Genomic DNA, 12,184 nt, shown 5'->3' with positions numbered 1-12,184 from the left:
TTAATTAGTGTCCGAAAAGTCCTCCCGACATCCGGTCAAAGTGCTGATTTGACATCCAAAAATTTTTGGATGGGGAACTAAACGCGGCCTTTGTTCAAACATTCAATTCCGGATTTCGTTCCCTCTTCTCATACAATACGAGTACGAATACGGAAAATACAGAATTCCTTCCCTTCAAGTGCAACCTTGCCGTTGCAGCACAAGTGGCAGCTCCCACGGCGACAGTGCATGCAACAACACGTGTGAGTGTGACCCCGGCAGCAGGCCCCTACACAAAGCCTAGTCCTACGTCCCGCCGCAGTCCCCTACTCCCCTACACACCCCTGCCTGCACAGCCATCACGCTCCAATTAGGGCAGCCGCAACAGGCCGTTAAGGCCTCTCTATATAGCGAGTCCATGTCACCTTTTCCACGTAAAAAAACAAAGAGAGAGAAGACCATGGCGCTACATAGCACATTTCCCAAACACAGCGGGCCCACCATGAGCAATTCTCCACGTCTGCCGTGTTTTGTTTGCTATTTGACCCCAAATTTAGAGTATTAAATAAAGTCTAATTACAAAACCACCTCCACAACCCCTGCGCAAATCTCGTGACGAATTTAATGAGGCGTTGAACCGCGTGATTAGAGTATGGTACTGTAGCATCACTGTAGCAAATAATCAATTACTTACCGTCATTAGATTCATCTCTGAAAAGATTTTGCAAATAGACTTCATTTACGAGATTCTCTTCTCGGAAAACGTGCGCGAAAAATTCACTGCATAAACCAAACACCGACACTCCTTTTGCATCCTTCCACTGCCTACCTATCTGCGCCGCCCAGGGTTTACAAAACCGACCGATCCGGTCAAACCGCCGCCCTCCGGTAGCAGTTTATCGGACCGGTTGGACCGAAAACCGGTTAAATTCAAATCCAAATTCAAAAGCACATGTGTAACCGGTTCCGACCGGTATACCGACCAGTTTGACCGGTTTACCGGTCTGGTCTGACCGGTTACCGGTGTTTTAACCAAAAAATCCGACGGTTTAAAAGTGGTTTTCCGGTTTGACCAGTTTACCGGTCGCCATATGCGGTGGGCCTTAATGGGCCGGCCCATTTTTTCTTTTTCTTTTTTGATTTAACTTCATATGCCCGCAAACTATACTAAATGGACGAATTTTTGAGAAAATTTGACACCATTAGATTCATCGCACCTTAAAGTATTTTTAGGAATTTTTTGATAATTTTTCATTTTTTTGAATTCAAATTTGAATTTTGAATTTGGGCCGGTTTGGTACCGGCCCAAACCGAAACCGGGCCGGACCGGTTTGGTTAACCCTGGCTCCGCCATGGAGAAGCTTGACGTTGCCAGTGCCTCGTCGCGAGCTCGCCGGGCTTGAGGACGTTGGCGGGGAGGTGGGACCAGGACTCCAGGAGGATGCGGGCGAGCATCGCCGGCGGCCTCCACTACAGCCGAGCTCGAGGTGCTCGTCGCGGTCAGCGAGGCGAGCGCAAACCAGAGCTTAGCGGCAAGAGGCAGGGCGGGACTAGGCATCAGGGGTAGCGCGCGGCCACGGTCGCAGGCGAAAGACAGCCCGGGCGTGGGTAGGAGCGGCCGGCGGGCGCGGCATCGGCAGTGCGGGCTCAGAGCTACTGGCGGGGCGTGGCGTTGTCAGCGCACGGCCGGAGCTCCTGCCTGGGAGCGCGAAGGAGGAGCGGGTTGCCGAAGCTCGCGTGCCACCGCCGGAGCGTGGACAAGCCGGCGGCGCCGAAGCTTGTGGCTGCCGGCATGAGGGAGATGAGGGAGAGAATAGAGGAGTAGGATGAAGATTAAAAAATTGTAACTCGTGGGACCTACTGAGATGGAATATAGTCAACCTGTTAGGTGGGTAATCTATAGACACTCTCTATAGTTAAGTTGGATGAGTTATAGAGAGTTTGCTCTCTACAACCATTGCGGGTGCCCTTAATGCCGCATTATTGCGGGTGCCCTTAATGCCGCACTTGCACGGTCACTCACCGCCATCCCTCTCCAACCGGGCCACCAGTCACAGGCGCAAGTAGAGGGGCACAGCCTTGCCCAGAAAAAGCAAGTCACACAGAGGAGCACAGGCCATGACACTGTAGATAGCCCCCGCCTCTCCCCACGCTCGTAGCCCTAGCACCGCCGCCGGCGTCTCCCGCCTCCAACACCGCTTGGTCCCCCTCCCTTCCCCTTTGGCGTCTCGCCAGAGGCCGAAGGGAGTGGTGATCCATCGTTTTTTCCTAGTTTCTCCAGTAGATCGAGTCATCTAGAGTTAAAGTCTTCTTGGTTTAGAATCTCTACATGCCAAATCTCTTGGTATTGGAGATTTATTTCTTCCTCCTCCTCTCCGGTGACGGCAAGGGGGCAGGGTGGATTCGTCTTCTCCATGGCGAATCTGTTGAAGATGAGGGCGACACCGACGTCAGTAACTTCATCAATTTAACGACATGGAGATTTGGTTTTCCGGGTGGTGACATCAAGGTGGAGATGATGCCGCCGTCATGGAATAATTTTCTCCAGTCTCTTCTCCGTTTTGTTGTGGTTAGATCTGACCACAATGAAGGACTAGGGAGAATATGCAGATCAGTTTTTCTTTTTCTTCGGTGACAGAAAGAAGAAGACAGAAGATACAATAAAAAAGAAGTTTCTCCACTTCGCCTGCAGGAGTGTTGGCCGCCATTCGTTGGGCTTCTGTTCTCGAGTCTGTTGCCAGGTGTTTACCTGTGCACGCCGAGTATTTGCCTGTGCAGTCTTCTATACGAAGCGTCATATAAATCTGGAGTTGAGTTTTTAGACTATACAAGACTTTTAGATGATCAGATTGTATTCCAGCGTGCTTGTAATCTGATGATATACTCGGCTATGGTCTAATATATTTCTTCTTTCGTCTCAAAAAAAAAAAGGTCAGGACACACGCACACAGCTGCACGACCGCACGGACAGACGGTGAAGGTGAAACACAAACACATCAACGCTGGAGCACCCACCGTCCCCTCCCTCCCTAGGCGAGACGGCACGGCAACAACCAGCAGGGGCTCACGCACAGAGCCCAGCCAAAAGGAGAAAGCTTGCATTGCCAAGCTGCCAACAAGCACGGAAAGCACCCGCCTTCTTTATCGCAAATTCGCAACCGCTTCTGCTCCTCCAGCTGAAAGAAGCCTTGCCATTACAGCTACCAGAGGTCTGTCTGCTCACTTGAACCCAAAAAAACAAAAGTCACATTCCAAACAAGTGCTCGCATTTCCTCCCGGGGGGTCCTTTGCAGTTTGCACCGCTCCATGCGAGCGTGTCATGTACAGTACACGTGATCCTGGATCTCTGGCAAAAACAAAACAAAAACATAAAACGCAGCTTCCCTCACAGCTCGCTCGCAGGCACGATCCAACAAGCTAACAAAATCACCCTCACCTACCAGCTACTTACACTTCTTGACTGACTGCCTACCCATGCGAAGCGAGAACCAAGAATTCCCTGCAGTGTGCTGTGCTGCTACTGGCAACTGACTGACCAACTGATAGATGCTCCTAACTGTAGTGTGGTGGTATTGAGTTTATACTCGTATCGTGGGACGGGGTGGATCCGAGGTTGCGGTGGCTACGGCGAGGCGGTGGGGTCGACGCAGGTGGCGACGCGGACGGACAGGTCGTACTTGAACGAGTTGGCGTACTCGAAGGAGATGGTGTCGCCGCCGAGCAGCGGCCGGCCGTCGTTGAGGAGGCAGTCGTCGTGCCCCAGGCGGCGGAACTTGCGCGGGTCCACCAGGCTCACCGAGCTGAACCACCCGCACCGCACGTGGATGCCCGCGATCGCGCACTCGCCGCCGCCGTCCAGGTCGCCGCCCAGGCACCGGTTCACCACGTCCACCCTGTACGCCGGCACCCCGCTCGGCAGCGGCGACGCCTGGCCCTGGTAGATCTCGATGTCCTCCGCGCCCGCGCACCCCTCGTCCATCCGGCTCGGGCGCACCGGCCCGCCCGCTCCTGCTCCCCCGCCGCCGCCGGTGACGTTGCCCGCCGCGCCGCCGTCCACGCCTGCATCATTATTGCCGGAGCGCAACAAGCCAACAAAACTGTGGTGAGACGCGGCAGAGTGTGCCAGTCGTGCAGGACGCAGCAAACAAAAGAGAGGCTTGCATTGGGCCCGCGTGTCACTGTCCAGGCTCGCGACAGAATGAATCAAGAATGGACGCTTGGAGCCTTGGAGGGTCCGAGCAGTTGGCCACCGGCATGGGATGTGGATGTGGGTTCGGAAGGAGTACAAGGGTGTACTTTTTCCTCAAGTCCTCCCCTCCCTTCGTTCCTCGACGAGAATCAGAGATCGGTTCGAACGAACCCCACGACAAAACAGTGCCAGGCATGGGGCCGCACGACCGCCACGGCGGCGGGGCCCGCGGGGGCAGGGGCCTGTCGGAGAAAGCGCGGGGCGGTGGGGCCCCAGGAGGCGCCGCGCACGGCCCTGGCCGTCGGACCACCGGATCGGACGGCCGGGGGGATGGGTGGGGGGGGATTGGGATTTGGGAATGGGCCGCGGAGGACGGGACGGGGCTTGCGGTTTACCTGGCGGGCGGAGGATCTTCCGGGGCAGGGGCAGGGGCCGGGGCGCGGCGGTGGCGACGGCGCGGGGTGCCGGGCGCGGCGGAACCGCGGGTACGGCGGTCGGCGGCGGCGAGAATCCTGCAGTGACACACGGGAGGTGGTTGGACGGAAGCATTAGTACAGTGCAGGGCGGAACAATTCCAACGAAAAATATCTCGCGGTTTCGAAATTCCAACGAACAGTGACAAGCACATTTGGGATAAAGCAATCAGACCATGCATTCGTCGAGAGCACGGGATCATGTAAGTTGGGGATTACAAGTTTCCGAAATAGCACAGTTCCATGGAAGGAAAGATTCTTCGTAGATTTCATCAGCAGAGTTCATGGTGGTGGTTAACGCTGGAATTAATTAAAAAAATGGTTCCGTGGAGCGGATAAATTGATCAAAAATTCCTGACCGCGAGCGAGTAGTAGATTCGAATCAACGGAATCGGAGAGAACCAAGGCCACATTGGCGCGGCGGAAAAGTAGCACACAGGACGGAACCGGCACGGCACCTGCGTCGTGGGAGGCGGTGACGAGGGCGGCGGAGCCGAGCAGCACGATCAGCCACGCCGAGGCGGCGAGCGCACTCGTCGACGACGGCGGAGATGCCCTCATCGCGCCGGGTCCCTGCAGAGAACACGAACGCAAGGAGCCGAGTTGGTCGTCAGATCAATTAGGAGGCACCTCGGGGTCTCCGACCAGAGGAGAAACCCACAACGACGACGAGGAGGTACTACTGGAAGGCAACGAAAGCTGCGTAAAGCAAGCGAGGGAGCGCGTGCTGCCTGCGAGAGGACAACTAGCAATCGCTTCCGCTAATGGGGGCCTCGCCCTGACCCCGCCGGCGCGCCTCCTGGCGCGGACGCGCGCTTGCTTGGTTCGCCTCCGCGTCCCGGGCGCCGACGCGCTTGGCAGGAGCCTCACCGGCGAGCGGACCCAGGGAGGTCACCGCGACGCGCGTCCCCGGCGAGCGGCCGCGCGCGCAAGCAGGCGTGGACCACCGCGCCGCCGTCGGCCGCGGCGGGGCGACCCGGGCCTCCACGGTCGAGCGGCCACGGCGCCCACGCTGGCACGTTGGGGTTCGGGGCGCAGGCCAGGCACGCGCGGTCCCGGCGGGAGCAGGGGCGGGGAGCGAGAGGAGCACGAGGTGGCGGACGGAGGGCGGGGCGGCGGCGCCTACCTGGAGGAGCTGGAGCCGTCGGAGGCGGCCGGCGGCGACGACGACCTCGCAGTGGCGTGGCCGGCACGCCGGTCGGAGCAGTAGTAGGGTTTCCCTCCCGGCCGGCCAAGCCGAGCCCCCTCTCGCTGTCGCACGTGCGGCTGTCGCGGGCGCGGACGGGGACGGGACGGGCGAGAGGCGCGGCGAGGAATGTTTGGGAGGCGTGCGGCGAGGGAGGTGGCGCTGCTGCGAGCGGACGCCCGTACGTGACGCTGGCTTATATAGCAAGGGACACGGAGGGAGGGAGGGGAGGGGGAGACCGGCTCTCGCTGCCGCTGAGATCAGGGCCGCGCTCGGCGCTCCTGGGCTGGGCCTGCACGAGGAGAGGGCCCCAAATCTCTCACGGCCCCTCTTAAGGTAAACTTGGCAGTTCTACTGTGGTTTAGCATGACAAGTGCTCTTTCTTGTTGAAGAAAAAAACGTTGTATTTATACGTAACAAAAAAAAGATACGGTCGGATTTCTTTGCCATGAGAAGAACACAAAGCGCATCGCTCAGGTTAAACCGGAAATTCTGGCGTAGCCTCACGTATAAAAAGTTCCCGAGAGCTACATGGGTAAAAATTGCAATTTATAATTCCTCGCAAAAAAAAATGTTTGCAATGTGTAATTATCTTCATTATCCGAAAAATGAACAGTTATGTTCGGTACGGTGGGAATTGGAGAATTGAGCCATCGATTTAAATGTATATTAATTCCGTTTTTTAAATTATATGACACTGTTGATTCTTTTTCCATTTGACTTTTTGTCATTTCAATAAATATTCACATCCACTAGTTAAATCTAAAGAACATTTGATATGATAGGTACAGATGTACAATGATACTTATTTTACTTTACTTAAATGATTGAGTAGCTAACTATTGTTGATCAAGGTTTTGGAAAAAGAAAAATCGATGTTGTTATATATGTTTAAGAAAGAATAGCACGGGTTGCCGAGCAGTGCCTCCGACTCCGAATTTAGTTTCGTTTCGGTAGGTGTCGCTTATTTTCCGTATCGCCCTCGCTACGGGTGAGCACAATTTTTCGAACCCAAATCCTAAATCCGAATTACCCAAATCCGATATTACCCTACCTCTATCTCGTGTAGGAAGTTAAGAAATCTGAATTTAGTTCGGGTAATTCGGGTTTTAACTCTCGGTATCCGAATTACTCGAACTTTTTAAAAACCCAATAGGTCATGGCCTAATCCACTCACTTGACCATGACAACCAAATAAGAAAATTTTTTGTTTGATTTGTGCAATAATAGTGATATATTGACCTTATTTTTGTATTTGATTCTTTTTTTACTTGTTTTCTTAATGGACAGACAAAGATTTGACAACTGATCGGGTATTTCGAGAAAACTTAAACCTGAATTCGAAATTTTGGGTATTTTTTTCGGATCTATTTTGGATTTTGCTTTGCGCGAATTAGCCGAACACCTCGGACTAGCCCTCGCTCCAGTTTCCAGATCAATGATCCAATCGTGTTCGTCCATCTCGGCCTCTCACGGAGTTGCCCCACCATTAGGTCGCTGCTTGCGTGACAAAGTCTTGGCTTAAGGCTACTAATCAGGCGATCACCACCAGTCATTAGGGGCGCATGTTAAATTTGATGCATGTCATATCATCAGAAGAACTTGTACGTGCCATATTAATGAGAATGGAATCCTATTAATCCTCTTTGAATTAGCATAGCGTTTATTACAGGTGCAGCATTCAATATTGGTCTCCAGACTCCAGGTCAATGCATTGCCCTGTTTAGATCAGACCCTGTAAACCCCATAAACACAAAAAAACGTCACATCAAATATTTGGATACATGCATGAAGTACTAAATGAAGTCTATTTATAAAACTTTTTGCATGAATGTGCTGTAAATTGCGAGACGAATCTAATGAGCCTATTTAATCCATAATTTGCAACAGTGATGCTACAGTAACCATCAGCTAATTATTAATTAACCATGAATAAATTAGCATCATTAGATTCATCTCGCGATTTACAACTCATTTGTGCAAAAATTTTGTAAATAGACTTTATTTAGTACTTCAAATTAGCAAGATTTCATTAAAAAAATTGCTTTTCATCAAAGACCTTGCCACGACGGCCGTGAACCGAGGTGGGGTTCTGGGAGGCCGGGCTGGTGGGTCCGGGAGGGGGCGAGTGAGTGTGCCCGACAGGCGAGGTTGTGCTGGTGCGAGGCAGAAGCGATCCGGTCTGTTCCGGTTCTGGTCAAGGCTGCCCCCAAGAAGGCTGCTGCTGCGGTGGCACGAAACCAAGTACGGGGAAGGCTGGACAGGCAGGCCCGAGCTCCCTTTTGGCCTCCTTTGGCCTTCTTTCCCCATTCTACAAAACTAGCGCACATGTTTTTCAAAAAAAAATCTCATGTGTATAAAGTACTAAACAAAATCTATTTATAAAATTTTTTTAGGTACGGTGTAACTTTTCGCGACGAATCTAATGACGGTAATTAATCGATAATTGGTTACAATGATGCTACAGTAATCATTCTTTAATCTCACGGTCAAAGGCCTTATTAGATTCTTCAGCGTCACTAGCGCGAGGGTTCTGGAGTTGGTTTTGTAACTGGTTTTGTTTGACACCGTAATTAGCAGTCAAAATATCACTATTTATTAGCATGCTAATATCTTAGCGTGAACCAAACGATGCCTTTTGCTTTGTTTGGCATTCTACAAAAATAGCACGCACGTTTCCCTAAAAAAGAATCTCGCATGCACGAAGTACTAAATGAAATCTATTTGTAAAACCTTTTTAGGAATGGGTGTAACTTTTTGCGACGAATCTAATGATGGTAATTAATCGACGATTGTCTACAGTAATGCTACAGTAATTCTCCTCTAATCGCGCGGTTAAAGGACTTATTAGATTCTTCAAGGTCACTAGTGTGGGAGTTCTGGAGTTGATTTATAAACTGTCTTTATTTGACACCATAATTAGCGGTCAAAATATCACTATTCATAGTATGCTAAAATTGCTTTTCTATTCTGCGATGAACTGGAGTTTCAAAAGACCCGCCCCGGTTCGAAGGTTGTTTGAAAAATCAAAACCAAGCTTCTCGAGTCCGTGTACGCATACGCATCTACGCAGAAGTAAAAGAAAAAAGAATTCCGGTGTTTACAAGGAAGGAAAAGAAAGCCGATGTAGTAGTCGGCGACGATCCGAAAGGTGAACACGTCGGCGAGAAAAGGATTCCGCGGGCACGCAGCCAATTATAGCTGGGACGGTGGCTGAGAGGTGTGGCCCGGTTCGCCGGTGCTGAACCGAACCCGACTAGCTAGGCCGTGTTTGCTTTGGCCTGAAAAAAATTGAACAAATTTTTTTTGTAGTTTGGATCACTAATTACAGATATTAAATAAAATTAAATTACAAAACTATCTTCACAATCATGGCACTGTAGTAGTATTGTTGCTAATGAGGTCTTTGATCGTACGATTAGAGCATGATTAGAGCACGATTACTGTAGCATTATTGTATTTAATCATGGGCTAATTAGATTCGGCTCGCAAATTTACATTCATGAAATTTTTTTACAAATAAATTTTATTTAATACACCATGCATACCAGATTCTTTCAAAAAAAATTTATCAAAAGTAAACCAGACACGGCCTAGCTGCTCCTGCTTGGCATCATGAGGTACTCATGGCGCACGCGCGGCGGGCGTGGGTGGGGGAACTGATCGGTGCGTGGCCTCTGCGACGCTCTCTCCCTTGGTCTCTGCCGGGTAATTGGCGCCGCGGAGGAAGAAGACACGGCACGTGCGACTCTGGCTGTGTTTAGATGGAGGGAAAGGGATGTAAAAGTCACATCGGACACTGTAGCACACTGTAGCACTTTTCATTTGTTTGTGGTAAATATTGTCCTACCATGACCTAACTAGGCTTAAAAGATTCGTCTCGCAACGTACATCAAAACTATGAAATTAGTTTTTTTATTTACCTACATTTAATACTCCATGCATAGATTATTTGTTATATTTAATGTTTTGATGTGATTTTAATATGATGGAAAATTTGGATGTTGGGGGGTTTTTATGGGATCTAAACACACCCTCTAGTCTCTGACGGTGGTGTGTGCTGCATGGAGAGGGAGGAGGTGCCCCGCCTGGCACTTGTTTATTATAGGGTTGAAAATGGGATGGGAAAATCTCGTCCCGACCGGCTCCGTTTACAGTTTAAACCGACCGTAAACCGTTTCCGTGAAAAAAATGGGAAAATGGGAAAACAAAACGGGAAAATGGGCGGGGACGGGAACGGTTGGGGTGTTTTCCCGACCGTTTTCACGGTTCCCGTTTTCAGCCGGGAAAATTCCCGCGGGAATTCCCGTATTTGTCGCAGTCGGCTGTGTTACCTGTGTTGGAAACGTGAATTGTTGTTTGCATGTGTTCCAACGTGAATTGTGAATTCGTGATTCACTTTACCTGTGTTTCTTAGTTATACGAGTCTTGTTTCTATGTTATTTATGCATTGTTGTAATTATTTTATCGAAATAAATGTTTGAAGTGGTTGTATGTATTTTCTCGTTTTGAGTTATCGATTCCCGATCGTAATCGGCATGCTCCCGACCGATTGATTCTGTTCCCGATATCCCGTAATACCGATTTCGTTTTACCGTCCGATTTTTCCGTTCCCGTTTCCGTTCCCGACCAAAAAATACAGTTGCGGAACAGTTGAGGGATTTTCCCGACCGTTCCCTACTGTTTTCATCTCTACTTGTTTACAAATCGGAGCCGGAGGTGGTGCTGGGGCATCCACCACGGCCAGGTGTCCCCCCGCGCGTACGTGAGCGAGGCGAGGCGCTGAGGCCGCGGCCGCGGGTGGGCCCCACCAGGTGAGCCGTGTGCCGCTGGCATGCGGGCCCGGGACGGGCGGCATGGCATTTGAACCTGGGAGGGAAGGGTGGTTGGCGGCAAGGGGAAATCCCAGGCGGGAGCACACGGGCACGAGGCCAACGCTGGTTTTTGTTCCGTTTCTTTTCCGTCACTCGTGCTGCTGCTGTTGGATTATTAGGATTGCAACGGTGAGCGTCGCTGGAACGCTGCTATTTTTTTTGCCGCGACAGGATAATAGGATACCCGTCCGCCCTTTCCTCTTCTGCCATTCGGTTCGATGGGCCTCCTGACGGAGTATCCGGCGCGCCGCGGCTTTTTTATTTTTATATTTTTTAAAAATGTTTTTTATAGAAATATATTTTCGGTTTCATATTTTACAATTTTATACCCCTACCGCCCGGCAGGGGGGTGGCAGGGGGCTTACCGCCAGGCAGAGGGGCGACAGGAACCTACATGTAAATAAATATAATTTTTTTTTGCGCGGAGGCCCCTGGCGGGAGCCTGCCGCCCCCCTGCCGGGCAGCAGGCACCTCCCGCCCGGTGGAGGGGCGGCAGGCAGCCCGCCCGCCCGGCAGGGGGGGCGGCAGGCTCCCCCAAATATAAAAACTGAGCCCCTTCCCTCACACCTTCATTTCCTGTCCACGAGATCCAGAGAGGGGAGAGGGAGAGAGGAGGGGGGAGGGAGGTAATTCCACCGGTGAAGCCCTGCCGGATTTTGAATCCGAACCGCAGGTAACCAATATTTCTGAACTATTATAGACTTGTTTCTAAAATAATTATGAATTAGAATAGATTTAGTTTTTGGATAGTGAAATATAGAATAGTAAACTTAGAATGACAGTACCTTATTGCTATTACAGCATAAGGCAATGGTTGTCTCCAATTCTGTTGGATTTTCATGGACCGAAGAAAAATCTAGTATAATTCTTGAGATCATGACACATCTTGTAATCAGTAAGAAGTTGGATCCATTAGCGGATGGTATGATAGAGATGTTGTTGTCCAAATTAGTAGAGTTTAAAGATTTCACATTGTTTCGAAGTATTACAACATAAGATGTAAAGGGATACCTGCTAGAACGCCGTAAGATGTATATGAGGGTATGTGAACTAGCTAATCATCCTAACGTTATTGGTTTCGTACAAAGTACTTCTACGATATGGATGCGGTCAGAGGTGTATGAGATGCACATTAAGATAACTATCATTCGGATCTAATATCTATAGTCATTTATAATTCATATTCCGTTAATTTTAAAATTGTTGTGTAATTATATGCAAGGATTACCCCGAGGACACGGAGGTGATTGATAAATCAATACCAAATTTTCGTAAATTGGTATGTATCTTCGGTGGACTCATGCCGCAAACAAGACGAATGAGGTGTGGAAGATATTCAGGTGATAGTACTTGGCCTCCGCAATCACATAGAACCGGAGGTTCGTGAAGTCAAACTGCACCACCTCCGAACCCTAAGTGCTTGCAATAATAAAAATACTAATCATAGAATTAAACATACAAAAAAATTTTAATGAGAAAGTTG

At 50.3% G+C, this 12,184-nt stretch overlaps 1 protein-coding gene across 1 annotated transcript; it reads right to left on the bottom strand.

The window, feature by feature from the left end:
• Nucleotides 1-3,219: 3,219 nt before the first annotated feature.
• Nucleotides 3,220-5,202, bottom strand: LOC120663347 (TPD1 protein homolog 1A-like). Its single transcript, XM_039942150.1, has 3 exons — nucleotides 5,100-5,202; nucleotides 4,564-4,680; nucleotides 3,220-4,038 (listed from the first exon to the last, which is right to left on the bottom strand). The coding sequence occupies exons 1-3, from the start codon at nucleotides 5,200-5,202 to the stop codon at nucleotides 3,602-3,604; spliced, it is 657 nt and encodes a 218-aa protein (XP_039798084.1). The 3' UTR covers nucleotides 3,220-3,601.
• Between the last annotated feature and the right edge of the window lie 6,982 nt (nucleotides 5,203-12,184).

This window comes from Panicum virgatum, chromosome 3N, assembly GCF_016808335.1.
Source record: "Panicum virgatum strain AP13 chromosome 3N, P.virgatum_v5, whole genome shotgun sequence".
Classification (NCBI taxonomy): Eukaryota; Viridiplantae; Streptophyta; class Magnoliopsida; order Poales; family Poaceae; genus Panicum; species Panicum virgatum.
The sequence above is the reverse complement of the archived record's forward strand: the minus strand, read 5'-3'. Positions and strand labels throughout refer to the sequence as shown.

Excerpts from the sequence above, each read along its gene's own strand:
- LOC120663347 (XM_039942150.1), bottom strand. The coding sequence starts at position 5,202 with ATGAGGGCATCTCCGCCGTCGTCGACGAGTGCGCTCGCCGCCTCGGCG. Across the intron at positions 4,681-5,099 it reads CACCGCCTCCCACGACGCAG|GATTCTCGCCGCCGCCGACC; the intron begins GTGCCGTGCCGG and ends GTGTCACTGCAG. Across the intron at positions 4,039-4,563 it reads GAAGATCCTCCGCCCGCCAG|GCGTGGACGGCGGCGCGGCG; the intron begins GTAAACCGCAAG and ends ATAATGATGCAG.